Source organism: Hippichthys cyanospilos, chromosome 1, assembly GCF_059441005.1.
Source record: "Hippichthys cyanospilos isolate Australia breed blue-spotted pipefish chromosome 1, RoL_Hcya_1.0, whole genome shotgun sequence".
NCBI lineage: Eukaryota > Metazoa > Chordata > Actinopteri > Syngnathiformes > Syngnathidae > Hippichthys > Hippichthys cyanospilos.
The window spans coordinates 23,391,880-23,418,171 of record NC_142369.1 but is presented as its reverse complement, the minus strand read 5'-3'; the positions used below and the strand labels follow the sequence as shown (position 1 = coordinate 23,418,171).

The 26,292-nt window shown below is 40.1% G+C and overlaps 1 protein-coding gene across 3 annotated transcripts; it reads left to right on the top strand.

The window, feature by feature from the left end:
- The first annotated feature begins 3,297 nt into the window (after positions 1–3,297).
- Positions 3,298–20,164, top strand: rasef (RAS and EF-hand domain containing). Of its 3 annotated transcripts, XM_088434157.1 has the most exons (18): positions 3,298–3,317; positions 3,461–3,805; positions 7,654–7,800; positions 7,866–7,956; positions 9,376–9,471; positions 9,719–9,796; positions 9,886–10,001; positions 11,606–11,674; positions 11,769–11,835; positions 12,101–12,186; positions 12,560–12,863; positions 15,525–15,680; positions 15,775–15,925; positions 17,014–17,095; positions 17,171–17,285; positions 17,487–17,594; positions 17,951–18,027; positions 18,557–20,164. In XM_088434157.1, exons 2-18 carry the CDS (start codon positions 3,480–3,482, stop codon positions 18,657–18,659), a joined length of 2,172 nt encoding a protein of 723 aa, XP_088290283.1. In that variant the 5' UTR covers positions 3,298–3,317; positions 3,461–3,479; the 3' UTR covers positions 18,660–20,164. The 3 variants fall into 3 exon arrangements, 2 of the variants coding, with proteins under 2 accessions (XP_088290283.1, XP_088290290.1); XM_088434164.1 differs by lacking the exon at positions 3,298–3,317 and having other exon boundaries at positions 3,339–3,805; positions 15,528–15,680; XR_015867877.1 differs by lacking the exons at positions 3,298–3,317; positions 18,557–20,164 and having other exon boundaries at positions 3,339–3,805; positions 17,171–17,379; positions 17,951–17,992.
- The last annotated feature ends 6,128 nt before the right edge of the window (positions 20,165–26,292 follow it).

Sequence of the window (26,292 nt, the reverse complement as noted above, 5' to 3'; positions counted from 1 at the left end):
ACATTTTCATTTGTCCCACATCCTATAAGGAACCAATAGAATCTCAAACAAAACAGTTCAAATGGAATATAATTTCATTTTTTTCAACCCTAACCCAAAACATTGGGAACAGTGGATACAAGGTGTGCCAAGCCAGAATGAATATGATGGCAGCTGAGATTTTGACAGTTGGGATTTTCAATCGATATTGTGAGACGGTAACTGTGTAGTAGAAATTTAAATTAAAAGTCAATTCCACTAGACCATATTGTTTGAAAAAATAATAAAATAAAAATGACACTACCCCGAGCTCCCCACTTTTAATATTGTTTGTTTTTTGTCAATAGCTTGTTCTACATTGGATCTATGTGCATTAAAGTCAATAATTTGAATTTTAGAAACGTTGCCTTCATATTCAATTACTTTGACAGGTGATTTTGACAGGAAATGTCAGGAAATAAGCTATTTGCTTCACCTTGTTTAATAAAGCAATGGAGAAAGGCCCAAATTCAAATTGACATTGCCCCCCAAAAATCCCAATGGAACAAAAATAGTTATGCTTCTGCTAAGTCATCATCATATCACATGGGCGTAGAAGCCTGAGACGGCTCGCTGCTTTTTGTGGTTGCTCTCAGCAACACAGCGCCTTGTGTTTGTCCTGCTAATTAATTTTGCACCCTGTACCACAGATCCATGGCATTGGAGTCACGAGTTTTTCGTCCTGGAGAAAAGGAAAGTTGCTCTAATCGACATGTACTGTATGTAGAAAAAAAATTGAATGGGTTTCGCCATTTCAAAAATCATGCAAAATAAGTATTTTATGACTTATAATAATTACAAGGTGCTGAAATTTTATTTTTGCGCGAATAACAAAACTCAAAAATGGATAGTAACAACAAAAATACACCACACAAGGGCATCTAAAGCCAGGGTGGTCCATTTTTCACCAACAAGCTCAAATTATGTTTTTTAATCAGGACTATATTAGCTTGCATTTTTCATTCTGTCCATTCCTTTGAAGAAATCAATAATGAACAACTTCCAAAATTCCCCCTGGAAATGAACAAAATGGCAGTGCTGTATTTGCTCATTCAAAACCATTGTGCATACATCACTAATAATGGCAAACACTGGGAATCAATCATCCCCAAAATTGATTATGGACCTCTCTGCAACAGCCCAAATGAATCTAACTCATTTAAAATAAAATATCACAACGATTAGCCACTCCACGGCAAATTAAGGAAAACATGTGAACAGGATGTACAATTCTATCTTTTTTTGGCCACCATTTCTTTGACAGGCATTTGCCCCTCTCAAGGCTACGACGGGACAAAACCAAGCGCCTTTATGCACGTAGCCAGTAATATGCTTGGGCCTTGCGAGAGGTCTGTTTAAAACTTTTGTGTAGGTGATTGTTGGATGTTATGTCACAGCCACATGGCATGTTCTCATGGCGTAAGCCTGCTGGCAAACAAGCGCACCGCCCTGTATAAACAACATGTCATCAGATAATCCTCAGACCACACATACTGTAAGAGACCAGCGGGAGTTGGCTCACGACCTTTCTGGGATCATCTTAATCAGAAGAAATAATCAGATGTCAAAAATACTATACGATAAAACAGTATTTTAAGCGTGGCAGGTAAAACTCTTCATTGCTGTGGTTCCTTGGGTCCACGCTGATGTCATTCGTCGCTAGCCAAATTTCATTAGGCTCAACCCTGAGTGACCAATGCCCAATTGGCATCCGGTGCCGTAGGTCCCGTAGGCTGTCACAAACGCAGCATCCCTTTAATAGGTTTAATCATGTACATTGAATCTCAAGCCTGTATTACATTTAAATCCCATCCGCTAGGGCATTGCCCCCACATCACATTTGAGCTGGAATACTTGTTGCTAATCAGAGTTCATAGGACTCTAACATAACCTCCTCATACACCAATAAACACCTCACAAGCAGTTATAGTTATTTGATTGACAAATTAGAAAGGTCATCGCGCTGTATATAGCATGCTACAGTACTTATTTTAACAGTTGGATGTGGTAGTGCACACTGCATCTCACATGAAGTGTTTGCTTGTCCACAATGCAGAGTTTGAAGTTGCAACAATTGTAAAACTTGGTTTGGAATCATGCATGATCAGCAAGTAAACAGCAAGAGGCAGGAGACAGACAGAAACATCATAGCTAAAAATAAGCAATTTCTCCTCTTTTACCACAAGCACATTAGTGGTGACTGTGTGTATTAAAAAAAGGAAGCCAATCGCAACAAAGGATGAAGAGGAGAAACCATGATGAACCGTGTCCCTCACATTAGTTTGTTGCAGCTTTTCTTCAAATTTCTTCTTCACTGAATTTTTTCCATTGGAAGACCTCCACATGTGATGAGTGGGAGGGCTCACATAAAAAGTCAGTGCATCATCAATATTTGCCATATCAGGGTATTTTCAAAGGACACGAATGGAGACTCCACGCACTGCAGAATTCATCTAGGTTTAAAAAAAACGGCATAAAGATGGCAACAGCGTCAGCGAGAGCCTTGTCGGAACGTCGGAGGAGCTCGCTTTTCCAAAGCCGCAGTGAAGAGGATTGCGAAAAAATGAGACGAGGCAACGAGTCTTCCGCTTTAACAGATCTCAGCGGTGACAGCAGAACATTCTCAGATCAAGAAGATGGAGACGTTTGCCTCCAGAAAACCGTCAAAACCAGGTCAAAAAATCTCATATATTAAACATAACATGGTTGATATGCGGCTTGGGTCCATAATGGTCACGCCACATGAATTGTGCTTGGCAACAAATAACCACACGCAAAGATTATGCAGGGCAAAAGCAAATATATTGTTAAAAAAATGTTCCTTTTCAGTTCACAGAATGCATTGCATGGTGCAATTAAGTCATAAGGAAATTAATTATTTTCACATTTTTATGTTACACATCGACACTACATGAAGCATCCTGACTGGATCAAAATAAAACATTTGCTTGTCCCATCGAAAACAATTGATCGCCTATTTGTCTTTCTCGGTGCTTTCAAATGACAATTTCTGTCGACAGCGATTGGCAGTAAAAGTCACACAGGACACGAATAAGAGGACTTACTTAGACTTTGGGGCACAAGAACATGTTGAAAAGTTTTTTTTTTTTTTTTTTTTTTTTTGGGGGGGGGGGGGGGGGGGGGTGAACGTATGATTTGTTTTCCCCCAAAAACTTGGCATTTACTTGGCGTCACAAACAAAAACAAAAAAAAGAGAAAAGAAACTTGACATAATTTATCAAGAGGGAGGGAATGAGCCCAGAGGCTTGTGAACACGCCTCATGCACACACACGCGCAGGTAACAGTGATAGTTGTCGGTGCCTTACCTGAGCAAAAGCGCACACAGTTTTGGGATGCTCTTTGCAAACACGGCGAAGGATTAACGAGGTGTTTGTTTGGTCGTGTGCGTGTTGTTGTTGTATTTTTTTTCTTTGGATTCAGCGTGCCGCGTCCGAAGGTGATGAGCGCGGAGGAACGCGAGCGTCTGCGCGCACTTTTCGACGCCTACGACACGGACCAGTCGGGCAGCATCGAGCGCGACGAGTTCTTCACCATCTGCACGGAGCTGCAAGTCAGCCCCAGCGAGGCCGAGCGCCTTTTCAACCGTCTGGACGTGGATAAGGACGGCACCATCACGCTGCCCGAGTTCATCAGCGGCTTCCACGAGCGACACCGCATGGACGTGGAGCAGGACTCGAGACAGGAGGACGATGACGACGAGCCTTGCGCCGTCGCCTGGGAGGACTTCGCGGCCCGTCTGGGAGACCAGTGCAAGTTCATACCCAAGTCAGTGCCGCTGCCTTTTCCAAACAAATACTCACGCATTGAAGTAAGCCTCCCGTAGACGTTCATCTAATTCGACCGAGGTTAACAACAAAAATTAGATTTCACAATTAAAGCGTTTTTTTTTATGGTAATTATACGATGCAATGGGAAAGTGGGGAGTTGAGTATAGCTAATTTGTTACTGATCTTAATTTTGATACATACAGTATGTTTCCTATTGTGTGATGATTTTTGAATGGCGCTGATCATTTATTTGTCAAAATGTTTTCGTCAAAGTACGTCAGTAGAGATCAAGACATCCGTGGTCGAAATTTGGATTGACGGAGACCTTGAAGGTGTAGGGTGGGGGGACCGCGGCAGGGGCAGCTACAATATGAAGGAACCATATCGTGTCAACACATTTGGAGAAAAAAAGAGTTTCCCCATCCATGGTCTTAAATTTAAGATAATTGAATGATGTTGGGAGTTATGGCAATCATTTGTGGGGAATGTGTTGTGTGACCCTGAAAATCTCATTTGAAAAGAGGTGAAAAGGTTTTTGCTCTGTTTTGTTTTTACCCGTCAACGCTTGAATTAGCGTTTTCAATGATCAGTTTACAACATCAGCAAAACCATGGGAGGATATAGTTTTGACCCTGATCTAACACTGTTTTTGGTTAAACACACACACACACACACACACACACACATTTGTTTAATCATTGAGTTACATTACAAAAACTAATAGTGAACATACTTGACAGTAAAAATTATTTGTACTTTATTTTTTACTTTACTGTTTTTTACTTTAACTTAGAAAGTTCAGTCAATGTGTTTACTCTCCAGTTTTATTACTCCGCTGCTTTCCACAGAAAAATAAGACACGGGTTGGTTTCAATTGATTAAATATGCTTTAAAAAAACAATCAATCTAGGAAGTAAGCAATTACAGTGAGCCCTCATTTTTTGTGGTTAATTGGGACCAGATCCCCCTTACGATAAGACAGTGAAGTAGCGTTCCCCTCACCTCTTTCCTCCCCTCCCTTGGGTCTATCCAACAGGTGTGGGGTTTAATTTTTTTGATTGCGATCGGCACTTCCCCCTTGGTCTGGCAAGCGGGAGTTGGGGCGGGAGTAGATTACAACCCCTGCACTCATGGTCATGACGGGAGTCAATCACGTGTCTTGCAGGAGTGCTCATCTCCCTCCTGCATGCATGTTTGAGCGTCATGCAAGAGGTAAAATACCATAATTCCCAAAATATAAGACAATATTTTTCCAAAAAAATGAAGGTCAAACATGTGGGTGCGCTTTATAAACTTTAATTAAAACAATTGATATAGCTGAGTTAGGCAGCAGCAAGCCTGCGACCCCTGTGGGGATAAGCTGCGCTAGAAAATGGATGGATATATATATATATATATATATATATATATATATATATATATATATATATATATATATATTGCAAAAACATACATTAATAAGTGAAAGGAAGTGAATGGCAATGGAAAAAACAATCTTTAACATATAAAGTTGGAATGGTGGGAATAGGCCAAATGATGAAGAAGATACAAGTGAAAAACTAAAAATTCTGTGGGTATTGAAATTGCAGAAACATGAACTAATAGGTAAAAGGAAGTATATGGCAGTGGAAAGAACAATCTTTAACAAATAAGGTTTGAACAGTTTGAATTGCTCAAAGAATATAGAAGATACAATGTAAAAACAGAAAAAAGTGGAAATTTGTGTGGGTATTCAAATAGCAAAAACGTCAATTAATAGGTGAAAGGGAGTGTATAGCAGAAGAAAGAACAATCTTTAATATATAAAGTTGGAACAATTTGACTAGTCTAAATGTAAAAGTTACAAGGGAAAAACTGTAAATAGTGGAAATTGTGTGGGTATAGTGGGAAGGATCCATGAGGCGATATGAATGAGTTAAATGTTGTGAATCTGAAGTGGGAAAGCCCAAAACGTGAAATGTTAAACCTCCCATTGGGAATGAATGGGGAGGCCCTCCCATTGGAAATGAATTGTGAATTATTAAAAGGGTGAAAGATATGTAATTATGGGAAAATATTGGAAATGATGAATTACTGGAATGATGGGAATAATCCCTAATGTGAGATGAATGAGGTAATATTGAAAACATGAAATGTGAACATGAAAATATGAATAATTTACAAAGATGAGACTTAATTGCTATAGTTTTTACATTGTAGCCAAAAGTGTTGATGTGTCCCATACACAGTAACATAGAAAATACCAGAGTGTTACCCATAAATTGATAGTGCATACTTTGCACAAGTGTTCCCTATATTTGGGGAATTACGGTAATACTTGAGAAGGAAGACAGCACAGGACGATGTCAGCAAAGCAGGGTCATAAGGAAAGAAAAGGAGCACTGCGAAATGCTCTCACCTTCATTGAGTGGCAAGCAGAAAACGTATCCCGTGTTTGTGCGCTTTCCCATTGACCCCTCCTCCCCCACCCACTTCTCCATTTCAAGTACAGTATTTATGTTCTCAAATTACCACTGTGATCTTGTAAGCATATTCAATTGAAATTTGATCAAATATGATTTGAATATATTTGGAGGGAATGCTAAGCTATTTTAGACTGCTACACCTCTAAGGGTATAATTGCAAATCTTTATTGAAATGTTATGCAGTAAAGTGGGCAGGTCTATGTTATGAAACTCCGGGGTTGAAAATGATTAACACTCATGTTTGAAGATGTCATGTTACTGGATGGCGTGTGTGTGTGTGTGTGTGTGTGTGTGTGTGTGTGTGCATGTCTGTGCGCGAGCCCCAGGAGGCCTGACATGGGACAGGGTGCTGCGCTTTTTGGAGACATTGATTGCCACAGCGGTGGCGTGTGTGATGCACAAACACTAAAGACGCTCTCTTTAGTCCTAGTCAGCTGACGGGGGACATTCTGACGGCGTGTTTTGAATGCATCAAAGCCGAGTTTGTTAGAAAATAAATTTAGCGATATAAGGGAGGCTTGAAACGAGTGTGAACATTTCCTCTGGGCGTTCCAGGGAAGGATCGGGTTGACGTATGTTTGTTTGCGTGTGTTTTTGGTCACGGTAGACAAGTGTGTGCCGCCAGCTGTTGACAGACAGCAGCCATGCCTGTGTACTCAGCTCGCCCTGTCAGTCAACACGCAAATGCTTCATCACACACTTTCATCACACTCTGTGGCGCACTACACATTTACTTCAAACGTAGCCATGAATAGGAGTGCATACGCCATATGCGTAGGTTTTGCTGGAAAAACAAACTCATCACTGACCTACTAACTCAGGTAATACAAACAAAGTCACTCACTAATGCTAGGTTCACATCGAATGTGACTACACTGTGGTAGCTTTGCGCAAATAGGAACAGGGCCCTCTGATGGACTGCTAAATGGCTGCTAAATATTGGTTCCTATTCTCCAAGCCTGCTCCTGTTTTAGGTTGTCCCAGCCGCCAAAAGAATATATCTTTAAATATATGGTCCGCGGGCCAGTTCTGGCCACACGCTTTGAGAAACACTGCACTACGTACACTCAACGCTCTGAGTGTCTGTTTTTTATTTATTGCTTTTCATTTATTTGGCTGTGTATCAACTTCGCCTGCATGCGATGTTTTAAGTGCCTTCTCATCATGCTAATGCCAAAAGTTACCTCCATCCCATCATGTTGGAATGGGTGAAGGAGCTAAATTTTTGCCTCAAAGGCATTTCCGGCACATAACCACCATATTGAGCATATACCCCTCACTCATAGAACCCGTTAAACAATCCGGATGGCAGATATTGAGAACTGTACCTTGAATTTTCACCATTCCATTCAGGGCAAGCGTTTGTTTTTTCCCGGTGCAGACATGAGCTAGTGGCGACATTGTACCAGAACATCAGCTTGAACGAGCCCAGGCTCGTTCCTCAGCTAGAGAAAGTTCTTCATGGGTTCATCAAGGAGATCAAACAGCAGAATTCTGAGATGGAGAACCTGGCGCTGGCCATCCGTCGGTAAGTGATGCACACATGCACACACTTGTGCGCTCTGTTTGAAGTAATACAATGCTGTGTAAAAGAGCACAGGATCAAGCGTCCATGCAGCTCAGCGAGATGGAGGAGGAGATGGACCAGCGCATTCACACCACAGAGAGGAAAGCGCGCGAGCAGGTGGGACACATCTTTCGCTACATCAGCACCATTGTGCAATGACATCAAAATCATATTTACTTTTCAGTCACACTGTCATGGAGATGTTCGTTTAACAATACAGTCCAACCGCAAAAGACCTCCAAAGGTTTTACGCTTGTATGGCTTGTACTATGTAAACGTTACTTTATATGTTGTCTGTACAGTTATGAAGGTCTTCTTAATAGTTTGGTCACCTCATTGATGGACAGTGTTTTTTCTTTCCTCAATCGAAACAAACAAAAAGAAATCATATGAAATCAGATTACTTTATTGTAGGAAGATCGCAACTACTCCTTTACTGTAAGCAGTGTGACATCATCATAAGTCGTTTAAATAGGCGAGAGTTAGATAAGCTATTTGTCATTGAAAAATTGTTGTTTTTTCGGGATTGATTGCATTCTTTTAGGTGCTTTAATTCTATTATGAATGAAATTTAACATTTTTTTTCAGACCATAAATTGCATCAGAGTATTAACCACACCAACAAATAACAACAGAAAATGTGTTTTTGTCAAGTGTCAAGGCCCCGGACTATAAGCCGCAGGTTGTAATATTAGATATTTACGCAAAAAGATGGTACAATGTGGTGGGTTTTATTTATTTATTTATTAATATTCAAACTGCCTGCTTACAGCAATATCATTCTTCACACAGACTGAACATGCTTGCAAGTTTTGAAATTAGAACACCAACACACCTTCAACACTGATTGAACACCTGCATGTGAAATAAGAGCAGCATCAAAATATTTTCAACATAACGCCGACACACTCGGATTGTTAAAAAACCGCCCCAACACAAAGGTAACGTGCCTGATAATGGACAATGCCCCCTGGTGGCAAGTAGAATAGCAGTTCAAATTCAAAATCAATTCTTTGCTTGATGCTTCTTCTGTCTCCCTTTGTTTGGGAGATTGCCCCCTGGTGGCTAGAGAAAACTGCAGATAAGATGCAGGGTTGGAAAAAAAGTAGTGGCTTATAGTGCGAAATTTATAGTAATTATGTATGTATTGCGCATGCAATAGATGTATTGCTTTAACGTAATATTTAAATGAGTGCATGCCTAAAATAAAAAAGGTAAAATTAGCCCTCACTCACTCACAAGTTTCTTTTATTGAAAAGCTGTGACTAAAGGTGTTATCGCTGTCAGCGTGTGCACATACAGTCTTATGTAAGCGTAAGGCATGGACTCAGCTGACTCGGGATCTGCTGTTTGCTTTGGGACTTGCCAAATTGGAGGCCACTTATTTTTGACGTGTCTTATCGGTCGTTCCGAAGCAGTAGCGGAAGAACGTGCCACAGGACCGTTCACGCAACCACTGTAAATGCTTTACATCCAGTCATTTGACAAAAGTATGAAAGATTGATGCGTGTGTTCTTGCTGTGTTGGTGAGTATAGGAGAAGAAGCGAGGGGAGGCGGAGCTTGAGGAGTTACGAAGAACTTATGAGACAGAAGTGTGTGAACTCCAGTGTAAGATCCAGAGGATGCAAATGGTAACCGTCCGTCAGGAAATCTTGCTGTCGTAGAATTACAATGAAGTTGTCATTTTATGAGAATAACCGTGAAGCACTGACAATACCTAAAAGTAATACAGAAGTTGGAATATTTTGCGAACAAGGCCAAAATAACCCAAAAAATAATATAAAACGAAGCCTACAGTGCTTCATTGAAACCGACGTTGGAGATGATGTTTTTTTTTTTTTTTTTTTTCATTTGCTATGCGCTACACACGGCACACAGATCGAGGAGAAGTACAAGAACATCACGGTGAAAGATGAGAGTCCGGCCCTGAAGAAGAAGATTAATGAGCTCACCCTGGTAAGACTGCTGCAAGCAACCTTATTATTTTATTGCTTTTTAATGACTGTTGCATTCAATGTTGTGTCTTACACGTTGCATATTTGTAGGAGAATCAGCGGTTCAAACAGGAGCTGCTCAAGTCCCAAACCAAAGTGGCATGTCTGCAGAGTGACATGGACTCACTGAAAAACGAACTCACCGACCAGAGCATCAACTCTGAAAGGTCATTACGCATTGTTTCTTGTTGTTGATTCATTTTAATTCAAGCAGTCAAGCGATGAAACGTCTTTAACCAATTAATTGGAAAATGTTCCCAAATGAATTGAGACTAATTTCATAAATAGATGATATAAGTAACTATTTTCTGTGAAGTTTTAACATATTTACTTGAGTAAAATCTTGGAAATCTATGGGCCGGCCTTTGAAACATCTTCCATCGAAGTATACAATTCATGCCCGATAAAACGCCACTGTCGAGCAAGGTGTTTTGCTCTGAGATGGAACGCCAAAGATGTGCAAGACAGTGTTTGAACTTGGCTTATTTTCCAATAAACCGTCAGCCAACTTTTTCAAGTAAAACTACATAAACATGTATCTTTGTACGTTTTGTGCCGCTGACACCTCTCTGTTTGATTGCATAGTTCACCTGCCACAGAAAGTAAACCATTATCAAATGTAAATTCATTTCCAAAGTTTGACTGGCCTAATTTTATTACCTTGTTTCAAAAAGGTGAAATTTGGATGCTATATTAGTTCACCACACACAAAGTAAACTATGTCAAGCCTTTGTTTGTCTTGATATTGATGACTGTGTCAGAAAGAGGACACAATAAGATACCGTTGCGCGCTAAACTAAAACGTAACCAAATAAAAAGGAACTTAAACATGGTCGTCTGAAAAGTGTATTAAAATGGCAAGGTTGCACTCATCATTGTCCCGTGCGCAACTTTTCCGCACACAATTTAGGAATCTTTTACCTCCACCCTCTAAATCAGCCTGAGCTGTCTAGGGTTAGAGACACCAAAAAACACTCGAAAAAAAAACCACCCCCCGTGATTGTCGTCTTCCTGGGAATGGGGGGGAGTTTTCTTTTTGTCGGTTGGTGAAACAGGATATCCTGGAGCGAGGACAAGCACGCAGAGTGTGGTTGCCTAGCGACACCACAGCACATGCAGGAGAGCGCTTTTCTCAGTCTTGTTTTTCTTATCATAAATGATATAAACAGCTGCTTAGTGGAGCCGCGGATGACCTCAGTATGATTAACATGTCAAATCTTGTGACTCGTGCTCATTTGACACTTCAATAGGTGTACAAAGTCGCAATCAGCACATCCAACGCAGAGCCAATCCCTTTTTGTTCAGAAGAACACTTAAATGACTCAGGAAGCGTGAAGTCAAATCAAATAAATAATAAATTAATAAATGTATGAATAAATTAATCAAATTTAGACCTTTTTATGACTTGAATAAAGTGCAAAAAATTAGCAGACAATTTTTTTTTTCACGTTGAATGTTTAGGAATTAAATAAGGGGAATTATGTAATAACTCATTAATAAATAAGCAACCATGAGTGTTGGCATATTTTTAATGTAGCTGAAGCCATCACATTACACTGATACTGATCAATACGAATATCAATATGACTGATTCTTAGATACATCTGGCCAATTTACACGCTTGCTCTTTTTGTCTTTAACCACCATAAGTTACCATGGTAAAATTCAGAATTTCTGACTATTTTATGTTGTATTTTTAAATATGAATGATGGTCAGGTTCTCAACACTATTACTGTTTTCTTTTAACGTTTTAACTGATATCATCCGCAGGGACGAAGAGTTAATGAAGCAGTTTTCTGAGGAGCGAGACATCCTGGAGACTCAGATTGAGATTCTACAGTAGGTCGAGCACATACGTTACCAACAACACTTGACTTTGATTTCAGAGAAGACATAACATTGTTAAAAATAAAAAAATTCTGTGTGTGAAAAGGGAAGCCAACAGGAAGCTCCATGACAGCAACGATGGCCTGAGATCAGCTTTGGAGAGGACCACCAAGGTAGGGAAGAGGGCTGGGGAAGGTCTCCGATTAAAAGATAAATTGTTATTGAATGTTGGTTTTCCCATTTCCCTGCTCTTTCTAATTGAAATCATGTATTGGAATGTATCTATTGCTGTAAATTTTAATTTTTAAGTATGCATTCATTTCCATGGATAGCAGGAGTTAACTTTACACATGACCTGATCGTTCTGTTTTGAAAATGAAAAGCGTCCCACATTTTACTTGATTTTGTTTAACCGTGCTGTGTATGTGTGAGTTGTAGTCAAGTACCAGCGGGTCCTCAAGCACCACGAAAGACCGATTTAGAAGTAAAAGCATCGCCTACCCATCGCCGTACGCTCTGGACAGGTGCGATTGAATTTCTTGCAATTTGCAAATGCTACTCTTCCGCTCAGAGAATTTGCAAGGATGTAAGTGTATTGATAGGGTTTCCAAGCGAAGCCAGCTTCAGTAGTGCTTTTTTGCCCTTGCAATCTTAATTTGGACAAAGCGTGGCGCCAAAGTCCGATGTCCGTTGGATGAATCGCCATGAAAAACAAAGCGCCTCCTGATCGTATGTTGCTCCTTGAATTTTCTTTGTTCTTGAGGCCATTTCCTTGCAGAGTGTCTGTGTACTTAAACGTTCAAAGCTGACAAACCGGCTCCCAAAAGCACCCTCCAGCCACCCGACATAAAATCATCCTTCCATCGTTCACGTTTCTTTTGCGTTCCCCTATTCCAGGTTGTGCCAACGCCCCGACGACTTCACCATGTACGGCCGGCCACCCAGCAGTGACTCGCTGGCCCTGGCGCTGTGCGACCCGGGCCTGAAACGGCAGAACAGCAGCGAGTGCGAGGAGGACAGCCTCCCCGAGATCTACATGGACAGCGGCCTATCCACGCTGCGGGGCTCGCACGGAGGCTACGACTCGGAGCAGGAGGTCAAAGGCCTTGAAGAGGAGGAGGAGGAAGTAGAGGAGAGGGTGACTGAGAAAAGGGAGGGGTTGGTCACCACGAGCTTGACGGAGGAGACTTCCGATGCTGAGGTGAGGAATAGACTGCGAACTCCAATTATATCCGTCCGTTTTCTCCTGTCTCGTCTTCATGCGACTTTGTGTCATGTAAGGACAAGTGACGCACGGCAGGATTGCGCTTGGTTTCATTTTGTTACCTGATGATGTTAAGCACTTGAATAATCAAAATGCAGCCATAAAATGTACGGCACTTATGTGGAGAACAATATGAGTAGAGCGTTTTAATAATACATTACTGCAGTGCTTGTCAAAGTGCACTTGCACTTTCACTGGTGTATGTGGTCAAATTCTTAAAAATGAACGCATGAAAGCATTGCCACAAATACCATCATACAACCTAACACATAGCACCTCGGACAAAAATGTTCATTTGTATTTAACTGTTAATTACAATGCATTTCAATGGAATCAGTCATTTGGTCGAGTATTTGCCTTTTTTCCTATTTTTGAGCACCATTTTAATGTTCAAACTGCTCAGTCGTATGTATCAATATGGATAATAGGGGTGTCAGAGTAACAGATTAATTGTGATCCATTATTTGCATTCATAGTTAAAGCATAATGTTTTTTAATTGCGTTAATCTCAACCTTATGCTTTCTGCATGCTGATCAGATGCGTTCTTATCTATGGGGTTTCTCGTTTTGGAAAGCAACGGTCAGCACCACCCTGAAGTTGATGTCATTTAATGTTATTTTGTTTAGCATGAGCCGATCGACTCCTTTTGTGGGTGGGAAGGCAATTTCGGGACCAGAAGAAAGATGTGAAGATAGAAGAGCATCTATTCATTTTCTAGAACCGCTTATCCTGACATGGTTCGCAGGCACGCTGCTACCTATCCCAGTACGCTGGGGACACTCTGAACTGGTTGCCAGCCAATTGCAGGGCACGCAAAGGCAAACAACCATCCGGGCACATAATCATACCTAAGGACAATTTAGAACACGGGTGTCAAACTCAAGGCCCGGGGGCCAGATCCGGCCCTCCATATCATTTTTTGTGGCCCGCGAAATGCTGATTTCACTTCAAGTTTCTGGCTAAAATAGCAAATTTGCAAGTTGTCTTTAACTTTTAAAAATCTGTGGAGAAAATTCAAGCATTTTTTAATTCACAATCAGTTTTTGCCAGCCTCTGATTTCAAAACTTGGTGCGTGTTTTACAAAAGTATTAAAAAAGGTTTGACTTCACAGTCATACCGGCCCTCTGACAGAAACTAGAACTACAATGTGGCCCATAGTAAAAATGAGTTTGACACCCCTGATTTAGAACGTCCAATACACCTGCCATGCATGTTTTCGGAGTGTGGAGGAAGCCGGTATGCCCGGAGAGAACCTACGCGGGCTTGGAGAGAACATTGCAAACTCTACAAAAGTTTGCCAGAAAGCTAGAGCAAGGTGGATTTGAACTCAATTTTCTCAACTGTGATGCAGACATGCTAACTTCTGCATCACTTATACACCGATAAACGAGTGTGAGACAGTTCATTTAATTTACCGTTAAAAAATAAAAACGCCCCAACGTCACATTTTATATAAGGTAGGATGATCTTGTAAGAAGGAGCTTGCTTACTAGTGAAGCACCTCAAGTTCAACCTATCACATAAATGCAAAGCACCCAGTTGAGACTGCAGCTGCAGCTAATAACAACAAAGACACTAATCTAGTGAGCCAAAGCGCAGTTGTTGGCCATATTACACTTGAGAAGACCCCACATTTGAGCAAGACTGTGACTGGTTGATGTTTTATTTGATGATTATTTTCAAAGTGTTTGTTTGTTTATTATTGACAAAATTCCTCCTGCTTGTCTACCAGCACTTGGTATTATGGTTACAATTGGCGATGCTTACAATTACAGATCTTAATTAACTAATCATATATTTTTTAATCTTTTGACAGCAATATGAATACTATATATGTATACCAAATTGGACCGTCCCCCTTCTACAGTCAATTTGACTCAAATTTTGGTTGTATTGTACAAAAAAGGGGTTAAGTTGGCCCAAATAGGGAGTAAGTCTTTTTTTTTTCTTTTAAATCAGAATTGGGTTGCTTCTGACCCAGCAGTGTTAAAGAGTGTATAATACTGTATTCGGTATCAAAGGGGAGTAGTAAAGGTGCAAAAACTAGTGGGAAGTGTCACATTGAGTGCATGATGGGTACAGATGTCATTATACAAATACACGTTTTACTTTATTTTTAATGCAAAAAAAGACCAAAATATATATATAGTTTTTTTAAAGGAGCAAGTGACCCCATTGTACCCGTTCAGGTCACAGGTGAACTCCCACCTATCAGGTGGGGTACATCACTGGGCACATTTTGATAAACAACTATTCACAGTCACACCAATGAGTAATTTGAAGTCTAGTTAGTGAACTCAAGTAATAGAGGAGCCACGTAAATACTTTTGCTGCCCTCCGGTGTTGAAAATTACAATCACCCATACATCCGACAACGTCAACATCCAATTTCTTTCTGTCTGCATATCGTGTTAGGTTAACACGTTGTTCTATTGATTTGATTGATATGCTTGTTCATATGTTCACAGACAAACTTGACAAAGATAACAAGAAACAGGGTCGGAAAAAGGACCACGTCATCTCCCCAAGCAGTAAAAATGTATGCGATGCAGCGTATGTCTGACATTTGCTCCTGTTTTCATGTGATGTGAAACAGCAGTCGGCAGAGGCTCAAGATGGCGAGTCTGCGTTTGGCTCTGACAGCAGCTCCGTTCTGGACTGGAAGCCGTCGGAGCCCGTTAAGGCGCCCGCCGCCACCAAAACGGCCACCCCCGCCCACACCAGAAAAGCTGTCAGCGCCATCAGTGTGCAAGTGAGACCCACAGCTCGCATTGGCCCCAAACAGCTTGGAAAGGTAAAAAGTACTTATAATGGACAGTATGATGTTTCCGCATCGTTGTCTTCAGAGTGAGGACAATCAGAGAGGCGACCTGGGCTACATGACGTCCGAGAAGGCCTACAGGATCGTGATGGCTGGAGATGCCGCCGTGGGCAAGTCCAGCTTCTTGCTGCGGCTCTGCAAAAACGAGTTCAAAGTCAACTCCAACGCAACGCTAGGTGAGATCAGCCACAATATCAAATGATCGGACCTCAAAAGTTTGAAGCTAAGCCATCTGCCAGTAATGATTTGAAGGATAATCTGCCTGCCAAGCGTTATTAGGAGGGAAATGGTCAAGAAAAATGGCCATCTACTGCATTGCTGTTTGTTTTAAGGTCAGTGAGACTAGGAAGTCGCTGATCAGGTTTCACCGCTAACATCGGGGTGTTCGAACATGCCCGGACGGACTTTGTCAGAGACTAAAATGATCAATATTGACATATAAAAGACAATTGTGATCACTTCGTTCAAGACATGATAATATAACATGCAAAAGAAGTTTTAAAGTAACAGTAGGCAATGACTGGTAGGGATAAGGTCGATGCTGATGTTTGGCAGAAAAAAAAAATGCTGATCATCAATTAACATAACATTTGTTTACTCTTAATGCATTTCAAAAGGTGAGAATTTTATGCAGACTTTCACTATTCTCGGGCTGGCCTGGTACCTATGTTTTGCAACTAGCAGAGTTTATCAGTAACTATATTCCTCATAAAAATCATTTTCAGTTCTCAGAATGCATTGCGTGGCACATTTAATGAAGTTACAAGGACACTGATTCTTGTCATACGTGTTTATGTTACTAGTAGTTGAACGAGTGTCATATTTATCATTGGATGCATGTATACATATTTTTACATATTTATACATATGCATGTTTTTGATTTGAAACAGGAAAATGCTGACCATTGTAGATTACAACCTACAATCCAACGTTGGTTAAAACTTTACTCAAAAACTGAAAGGACAGCTCTGAAGCAAGAGGCCCAATTTTTACTTAGACAAATTTAATCAAGTCAATTTAATCAAGTTGCTTGTAATTTTTTGTTTGTGATTTTTTTATTTGGCTTTTGTGTTTCATCTTTTATAATGTGCTTTTGCATCGTAGTTTGCAATTACCTTTTTGTGTTAAGTTGGTCTTCTGATTTGCACCCAGGGCCACTGCCGTTACCGCCTATGCTTACAGAGTATAACTGGTAGGAATTATAACGTCAATTTATTTGTCTTTTTTGTTGTATTTGGTTGGTGGTCTGGGGGCTACTTTCAGGTGTGGATTTTCAAATGAAGACATTCATAGTAGATGGGGAGACCACTCTGTTACAAATTTGGGACACTGCTGGACAGGAGAGGTATGTGCGTACTTGTTTGTGTCCATATGCGCGTGAATGTGGGTATCACTTATCGTCAATGTTCTGTTGATCCAGATTCCGCAGCATCGCCAAGTCTTACTTCAGACGAGCTGATGGTGTGCTGTTGCTGTATGACGTAACATGCGAGAAGAGCTTCCTAAACGTTAGGGAGTGGGTGGACATGATTGAGGTAAAGGGAAAACGTCTTACTTTCACTTTCCGTTTTTGGGCTTGCATTCTATATGATCTTCTTGTTTTTCTCCTTCTTCACAAGCAGCAGACATGTAAGTGAGTGTTATCGGGGGATTTTGTGCGTTGCGTCATCAAATGCCTTCATTTGTGGAGCTATTCTATGCGTGTGTTTGTGTGTGTGTATGTACTGTATATGCAGGACATGTCTCAAGAGGACATCCCCATCATGCTGGTTGGCAATAAGTGTGACCTCAGGCAAGGGGCAGCCAACTGCGTGCCCACCAGCTATGGCGAAAAGCTGGCAATGGTGATGACCACTATTATTAGCATATTTATGATACAAACATATGAAATATCCCTCACCATTTGTCAGGGGATAAAAACCAAGCACTGATGTGAGTTGCACAAATCAGAGTGCCACATGCAGAAAAAGATTTGTGATTGTCCTTAGATGCCACAAAAAGGTGACAGTGCAAAGCTCCGGTCCTCAGTTCAATACACGTGCTTGGCACCAAATGGCATTAAACCATGAATTTTATGTATGGCAAGTTTTTCTGCAATATATAGGCTACACATGGTTATTTACAGAGTAATTACTACTAAATACTGTAAATAGACATTTTGAATGCCGGATGTAATATTCTCCTTTGTTTCCTCAACCAGACTTACAACACCCTGTTTTGTGAAACCAGTGCCAAAGATGGCTCCAACATCCTGGAGGCTGTGCTCCATCTCGCCAGGTCAAAGCTTTGCTTCCTTTTCCCGAAATGAAAAATACTATACACTCATTCTTTCACATAGCAGTGCCCCCAATTGGCCGATTCTTGGAGTTATGAGCAATAATGCAGTGGAAATGTTAGCACATGCAGTGGTTGTAGGTTTGATTCCGGCCTCTCTGGGGTCTGCCTGAGTGGGTTTTTTCCCTGTACTCCAGTTTCCTCCCAAATTCCCCAAAACGTGCATGGTAGGTATATTGGACATTCCAAATTGCTTAGTTGTGCCCTAGTTGTGCACATGCAAACAAACCACAGGCACTCTATTTTCAGACAATCTAGAGCACACCCCTTCAAGGAACAATTTTTGCCATTCCTTTTTCTGATCTTTTCAAACAATACTGCACTATTAGCTAAAAATATAACAAGCTTTTGCTTGTGTTTTTTTCATAGCAAAAAGCCCTTTTTACATTGTTTTTGGAAAACAATTGATGTATTGCATTGGTTTATGACTTCTTTTGACGTCTGAAATGATGTTTATTGTCTTGGAATGCAGAGAGGTGGCCAAACACGGCAAGTTGGATGGGACCAGTCAATACCAGACGCTGCCCAATTTGGAGGCTCCCAGGAAGAAACCCAACTTCTCTTGCTGCAACTGATCTAGTCGTTTGATTTGGATTGCCCCTGATCAACTCCTTGGATCTGGATTTTTTTTTTTTTTTTTTAAATCAAGGAAATCAAAATTCAGCAAAAGGAACAAAAACTTTGTAGTTGTGAATGACCTTTGAAGTGACATTTGAAATATTGCAGTACAACACATTTTTTGGAGAATTCCTTGTATACTGAACATTTTGGGAGACCTTTTTGCCATACGGAACTCTTGTTTTTATCTCATGTTGCTATTTGCTTATTTGTCATTACTTGGCGCACTTTGTAGATCCTTGGGATGGTATGTGAATGCTTTAAGAAGGATGCGAAACAATCTTTTACCATCTGTGACATTTTTTGTATTATGGAAGGATTTGTCTTTATTTGCTTGTTTATAGCAAAAACCTGAACCTTCCCATTTGAACTGGTGTCTATTTCATTGCAAAGGAGTTAATCGTCTGCATTTTTACTAAAACATCGTAATTCCCCAAATACAGGACGCACTTTTTTTCCCCAGAAATGAAGGCCAAAGTATGCATGCTTCCTAAACGCATCATAAACGGTAACTTAGCTGAGGTAGCTGAGATTATGACAAACAGACTATATCGGATGTATTCTTACTTAATTAGGTAGTGGGACGAGCTAGACTAGAGGCAGTCAGTTGGCTGTAAGCAGCAGGGGCAAACAACCTCGGCTAACAGGAGCAGCTTGTTAGCTGCAACTACCGCAATATTTTCAATGAAAGGAGCGAGCACACTGTATCAGCGTCCGAATTCATCTTTGCTCACAAAGAGGAATATACAGTAGCTTTCAAGAAAAAAGTTTCCGCATTGTCGCGGAGCAGGTTAGAGACCATGAGTGTAATGTGCTAACGGCCATCTTGGGTGGTGTCGTAGCCAATCAAACAGGTTAATGAGGAGGTAGGGTTTTCTTTTGTTTCAACTGCATCCTGTGAAAATCCCTCCAACGTTCATCTGTGCACTAAAATGCTCCTCCCGCCGCACAAAATTACAGACCTAGCTCACTCGCTCGACCACTCACTCACCCAAAAGCCACACAGGTCAAGGTGAGAGGAACAAGGTGAGACTTTTTTTTTTTTTTTTTTAGCTAAACTTTTTACATTGTCGCCAAACTCTTGGTGCATCCTACCCACAATAACAGAGAAAATACCAGAATTTGACCCTCAAATTAAGGGAGCGTACTAAAAAAAGGTGTGTCCTATATTTGGGGAGATGAGGTAATTACTTAATCAACTACTACTGTTATTCAGATTGTTGCCCTACAGTGTTACATTTGTAATTGTGATGATTTTATTGAAGAAAAAGATAGATGCTCTTCATTTGATGACAAATTCATGTCTATTGTTGCTGCTGTTTTGCTAAAATGTAAAAAAAAAAAAAAATCTAAAAATATCATATGGATATACTATTTTTATGAGACGTGACACGGCCAGCTCCACGTTTAGTTTGAGCTGGGCAGCTTGTCATGACAATGTCGTACTTTACAATTGAATTTTATTGTCATCCTATTAAAGTTTCTTAAAATTCCATAAATCTAGCCAGTTCTCTTGTGGAAGCTAAGCATTTGGTAGCAAAGTAATGGTCAAAAGAAGGGGTTCAGCCTGTGAGCTGCAGACGTCCAGATGGTTGTGTTGTGAGCATATGTGTTGTCATAGGGCATACGCCATCATCAAGCCAGTCGGGCAGAAAATTTTGAGGGGTTCATTAACTGCGGCCTGTAACCGAAAGGTCACTGGCTGAACCCCAGTGGCCCCTTGTACTGGGGCGCGTGCTCCAGTATAAGTGAGCTGTGCCCCATTTTCAGACGTGGACCGGCCAGTATGGCTGAAGTGTTAATAATATGGCGTCGCCAGCCGCACTAATTCCCTCCTTTCCTTTGCTTCCTGTAGCCCTTCCCCTCACCCTCATCTCCTAATACACCCCACTCCCCCTTCCCCACTTGCGTGTGAGTGGCAATAGCAAGTGTGTTTCACCTCTGAATGGTCCATTCGGGACAAAAGAAGCAAGTGGCACATTTCCATAGAGGATTACCCAGAATCCATGGATCCCTACTTTTGCTTTAGGGCCTGTTATGTGTTTGCCGCAGACTCGGCTCTCAAAATTTACAGAACATCTCCAAGTGTCTGTCGGGTGTTCCTGGAGGATCCTGGTAATAAGTTAGCTTCTCATTTTTGTATAATTTGGGAACACCTAAACAGCACAAGGTAATTCCAAGTGTTACATTTTTTTATATATATTTTTGATATAGGTGTTCCCTTTATTTGTTGAGCACTAGTATATAGAACTTGAGCAGCCAAATTATGCAAAAATGAGAAGCTTACTTATTAGAAAGTATTTGTAAATAAACACTGAGGTTCTACTCTGTGTTTATTTTCAAACCAACCAAGAAGTGCCAGGATAGTCAGACACAAAGACAGACCAAGATAAACGTTTATGTAGTTTTACTTTAATATTTGAACGACAGCTCGTTAGGAAAATAGAAATACATATACTTTTCATGATTTTACACCAATTCATTTAAACATTAAACAGTTTATGCAATATCAGTTGCAAGCGTCGCATAAAATAATTGATGTAAAATATGATTCATCATGATTAATTATGGAAGATCTTGGCAATTAGTTAAGACGTTTCAATCAAACAACAACTGTTTTTATGTATTTAATGACATTTAAAAAAAATCCAACTAGTCTTTAAGTTTGTAATTATTCAGTGTTCATTTTTCAAGAAATAGTCACTGTGATGCAATAAATGCATCAGAACGAAAAAGTCAACAAATAAAAGTTGTACGCAATATCCGACTGAGCACTTTCTCCTATATGCTATAACTATAGCATGATGTCACATATTGAAAATGTCTGTTCCAATGGTCACTGATTTCAGAGTCATTCTATGGTAAGACCTCATGGGAATTTATGTTGAAACCCCATTTCTACGTACACTACATTTACAAACAAGCATTATTGGCCGGCACTGTTATAAGTGACCATAAATGAAGGCGCCAGTTAGCTCTAATTTTCAACTGAAGCACTACATGCAATACTGCTTCTCAAAGCTAGAGAGCAGCATACGCCACTTTCCTCGCATGAAAGTCTTGATCTGGTATTAAACAAGTGATTCTCGTTCTATTCATTTTCGCAGGAACCCTTGTGTGCAAATTCTGTAGTAGACTCTCGGCCTTATTTTATTATTATTATTATTATTATTATTATTATTATTATTATTATTATTATTATTATTATTATTATTATTATTATTATTATTATTATTTTGCAAATAAACACACCCAATATTTATTTTTTAATCTTACACTTACCAAGCATCTCGTTTTAGTTTATCTTGAGTTTTATTCCATTAACAGATGGCCTAGTTTCTTTTATTGTCAAGATATAAGCCTTTTTTTTAAACTTCCCTTTGAAAGTATCAATTCCCATTATGAATTAGTCCCATTCTGGTTTATCTTCTAAAAATAATGAACTTCATACAAACGTACTCACTGTACATACATACATATATAGATCAGTCTAATCGTGTTTGTGCTTGGCTGGAAGTAACCCTTAATAATAATAATAATAATAATAATAATAATAATAATAATAATAATAATAATAATAATAATAATAATAATAATATGTTTATTCGTGTTTATTTGTTGGTTTTTGTTTTTTGTGGAGAGTAACCAATCATTCTAACAGATATACACACACTGTCAAGTGATTAACCGTCAAACGGCACTGCCCAAGAGGTCAGCAAAGGTTGCTATTGATTTACATAGACAGCTGGAGAGTCCTATTAGGAGTGTGTGTGTGTGTGTGTGTGCGTGTGTGGGTGTGTGTCTGTGTGCAAGCCTTTGGTGTTACCATGGTGATGATCAGTCTTCATGATGAGGCCATGGCCCAGTGAAAGTTCACAAGTTTTGGTGTGTGTATGCACATATGCTTGGGAGTGTTTGTCTGTGCAGTTGTGTGTGTAGTCAGGCAGGCAGGATCGTTATGGCTGTAATTGTGGTTGCTGTTGGTTGTGCATGTGTATTGTAGAAAAAAAAAATCCTAAATCCTTTGTTATAAAAAAAAAAAATGGTGGGGAAAAAAAGTACAGAGTACAGAGCAGCGATCATCGAATGTCCATTGAATTGGAACAAAAATGACGGCTAAAAACCCTGGGCCTTCAGTCACATCATACTTATTCCTAGTTAAATTAATATGCTTAATAAATATAATTGATAATAAATGTCAAACATTTTTAGAGTCCACACATAAAAATTACATCACCCTCCAGAAGAAAATACAAGTTGTATGCAAATTGCAATTTTACAAAGAACGCATTATACCATAATAAATTAGTAATATTACATCATGAAAATAACCCTTTAATATGAAAACATTTAAAAAAATGTATGGAACACAGTAGGTAATATTTGGTTAAGAGGAAAAAAAGACTATAACTTGAAAAATATGCAGGTATGTCTTGGTTAAGCTGTGTTTAGTCAACATGTTTTGATGTTAATAGATCATTCCTTTGCACCTAATTGTTTGCTGAGAAACCCTGACATGGCCACGTATGCTAATGAGCAACTTAATTAGGCCAATCAGGTGAGTCGGAGTGGCGGTCATTAGTGCTAATTGCCCTGCTTACACCATTGTGTGCATGTGTGTACAGGAAATGTGTGACCTACTTGTTCAGGTCCCCCTACGCCCATTTGTGTGTGTGCGTGCATGCGTGCGTTGTGCGTGTGTGTGTGTCATTTGTTGTCCATCATATCCATTAGCATCCTCCCTGAGCGGGAGCCATGCCAGCCAATCAGGCGGAGGCGTGCTTGTCAGCAGGTGTCGTCAAATGGTGGGCCAGATTTATCAAAGTGACAGAGCGCACAGCGCAGCTTGACAGCGGCATTTATCTCTCTCCATCTCACACACACACGCACGCACACACACACATACACCTATCGTGAAAGTCACATCAGTTTGACTTTATTTAGTGAAGGATGCAAGGATGCTCTGGCCTCTAGGGAAGGAAGTAGGAGGGAAAAAAGAAAGAGATAGAATACTGGGATGTATTTTGAATGATAAAAAATGATTTTAAACATGAGGGGAAAGTACATTGTTCCACATTCCAACATTATACAAGCGTGTAAAGAAATCCATTTCATGAAACTATTTTCTAAATGCAATTTTCACAGAAAAAAACGTTTTTACAAAGGCACCTCGAGTCTTAAATGTATCCCTTGACCATGCTTGTATCTCAAACATACTTTCTTGAAATGAATGAAAACAAAAAGAGTAATTAGTTCCCCCAAAATTTAGATTCAAGGGTTTTAACCTGCAGTGCACTTCCTTTTTTAACCTCGAGTCCAACTGGATGCTATTAGAAAAGGGCTTGACAAAAAGAATGGCTGTATAGTGTACCAAAATAGCAAGCGTGAGAAACATGTGTAAAAACATGCGCCATTAAAAGCCATTCATATGAATAGGTAAACAAATAGGACACTCACCTTATGCACTCGCAAATGCGGTGGATATGTCAAGGCTTTACATTGCTTGCTTTTAATGCTCCTGTTGCCCCTGCCAACATGGCCGCCATATAACAACGTCCGGGAGAGTGCTCTGGTTTGTGAAGTATAGCTGTGACAACCTGACGTGATGCGAAAATGTAATATATGGCAGAAAAAAATTCTGATAACCACTGAATCGGGCGATTAATTTCACACTGACAGCGATGCTGAGTTTAATGTTGCTAAGTGGTAAATTCTTGTTTAGTGGTGGGCCCACACACAAGAATTATGTTGACCTGTCCGTCTGTTTACTGCATGTGTATCTTGCCCTTTTTTTCTGCGTGTGTTTTTGTGCGTTCTGAGGAGACAGTGATATACAATTCGCTGCGACTCCTGCCGTCAGACAACATCACATCACACACTTGTGTCGCTCTGTACACGCACGCACACATACACGCACGCACACAAATCCGTGAGTCTGAGGCGATAAGCCAGTCTTTGAAGGTGGAAATGAGTTTTGGCGCCTGGCTGCTCCTGTCTTGCGGGTCATGTGACTAAATCCACCGACATAACGTGATAAGACAGCCACTCCATGCATCTGTGTGTGTGTGTGTGTGTGTGTATACTTAAGTGGATAGTCCATTATCATGTGCGAGTCAAAGCAACATATTAGCATATTACACAAGTTCTTTTTATATTTTAAATTAAATTTGAAAAACTCATGGCATCGGACTGGATGACGCCTGTCTCATTGTGCAGAAGTTGTGGGTTTATTTTCCGCTATGCCCTTTTCTGTGGGGAGTTTGCAAACTAAGGGCAAATTAATTGGAACGAAATACAAAGTATTCCTGAAGTGACTAGTTTGCAAAGCGTTTCATGCCTTTATTTTGTTAATTCCAAAAAAAAAAAAAAAAATGATGTTAGAAGAGCTGGGAGGCACGGTGGCAGACTGGATAGCACGTCCGCCTCTCATGCAGAGGTCGTGGGATCACTTTTGGCTTCGGCCTAACTCCTGTTTGGAATTTGTATGCTCTCCCCATGCCTTTGAAGGTTTTCTCAGAGAACACCGGTTTCCTCCCATGTTCTAAAAACATGCATGGTACATAAATTGGACACTATAAATTGTCCTTAAGTGTGATTGTGTATGTGTGTGCTTGTTTGTAGTATGCCCTTAAAACTGGAATGGATGGATGGATGGATGGATGGATGGATGGATGGATGGATGGAAGGATAATAACTTCACTGTAGTTCATAACTATATATACAAAAGATCCATTTTAAATGGACAGCTGCACAGCTGCAAGTTCCTTTGTTTTACCTAACTTTTTCACATGGATGGTTTAAGGAAACACAATCAGAAGGTCTTTTTCAGAAGGTCTGAAAAAGATTTGCACTGAATTGGGTAATAACGCTTAAAGAAGAAAGTAATAATGTTAGATAAAATGAACATCTATGAGAATTAAGTGTCAGTAGGCAATTAAAAAAATAGAAATTTATCAGCAGTTCTATTTTTCTATTCGAGTATTACAGTGTTATTACAGTAAGTATCAGTGTTTTAGTAATGTACAACATGTGTGCACACACATTCTATTGTGTGTATTTCATCAGGGTGAGTGAGAGCTTTTCAGTAACATATGTGAGAGCAAAAAACAAATTTGTGAGCGTTCATCAGTAAACGTAAATAAGAAAAAGGTTTAGGTGAACGATAGCCAAACAGCAGTGTGTGTATGTGTCTGAACAAAGCATAATTCAGTGGTGCATGCGAGAGCATTTCACTACTGAGTATGAGAGTGTCTCAGTTGTGTGCGTGAGTGAAAAACAATCAGTAGCCAACGTCAATGTTTCAACGGTGAGTTTGAGAATATTTTAGTCATGTCTGTGAGGGCAATTCACTATTGTGTGTTTGTGAGTGTGTGCTTGCGTGTTTCATAAGTGTGTATAAGAGCCTTTCAGTTGTGTATGAGAGCTAATCCTGAATTATGCCCCTGACAGCCTCTCATAGATATGAGTGTTTTTTGGATTGAATTTACACAGTATGTCGCTCTTGTGGCACGGTAATGTGTGTCAAATAAACAGTCTTTATATACATGCACACACATACACACACTTGTATACACACAGACGCACAGTAAT

What these genes read in the sequence shown, in the direction of transcription:
- rasef (XM_088434157.1), top strand. Translation starts at nt 3,480, where the DNA reads ATGAGCGCGGAGGAACGCGAGCGTCTGCGCGCACTTTTCGACGCCTAC. An exon ending in CAGAGCATCAACTCTGAAAG is followed by an intron (nt 10,002 to 11,605) that starts GTCATTACGCAT and finishes TATCATCCGCAG; the next exon opens with GGACGAAGAGTTAATGAAGC. An exon ending in GACACTGCTGGACAGGAGAG is followed by an intron (nt 17,096 to 17,170) that starts GTATGTGCGTAC and finishes CTGTTGATCCAG; the next exon opens with ATTCCGCAGCATCGCCAAGT.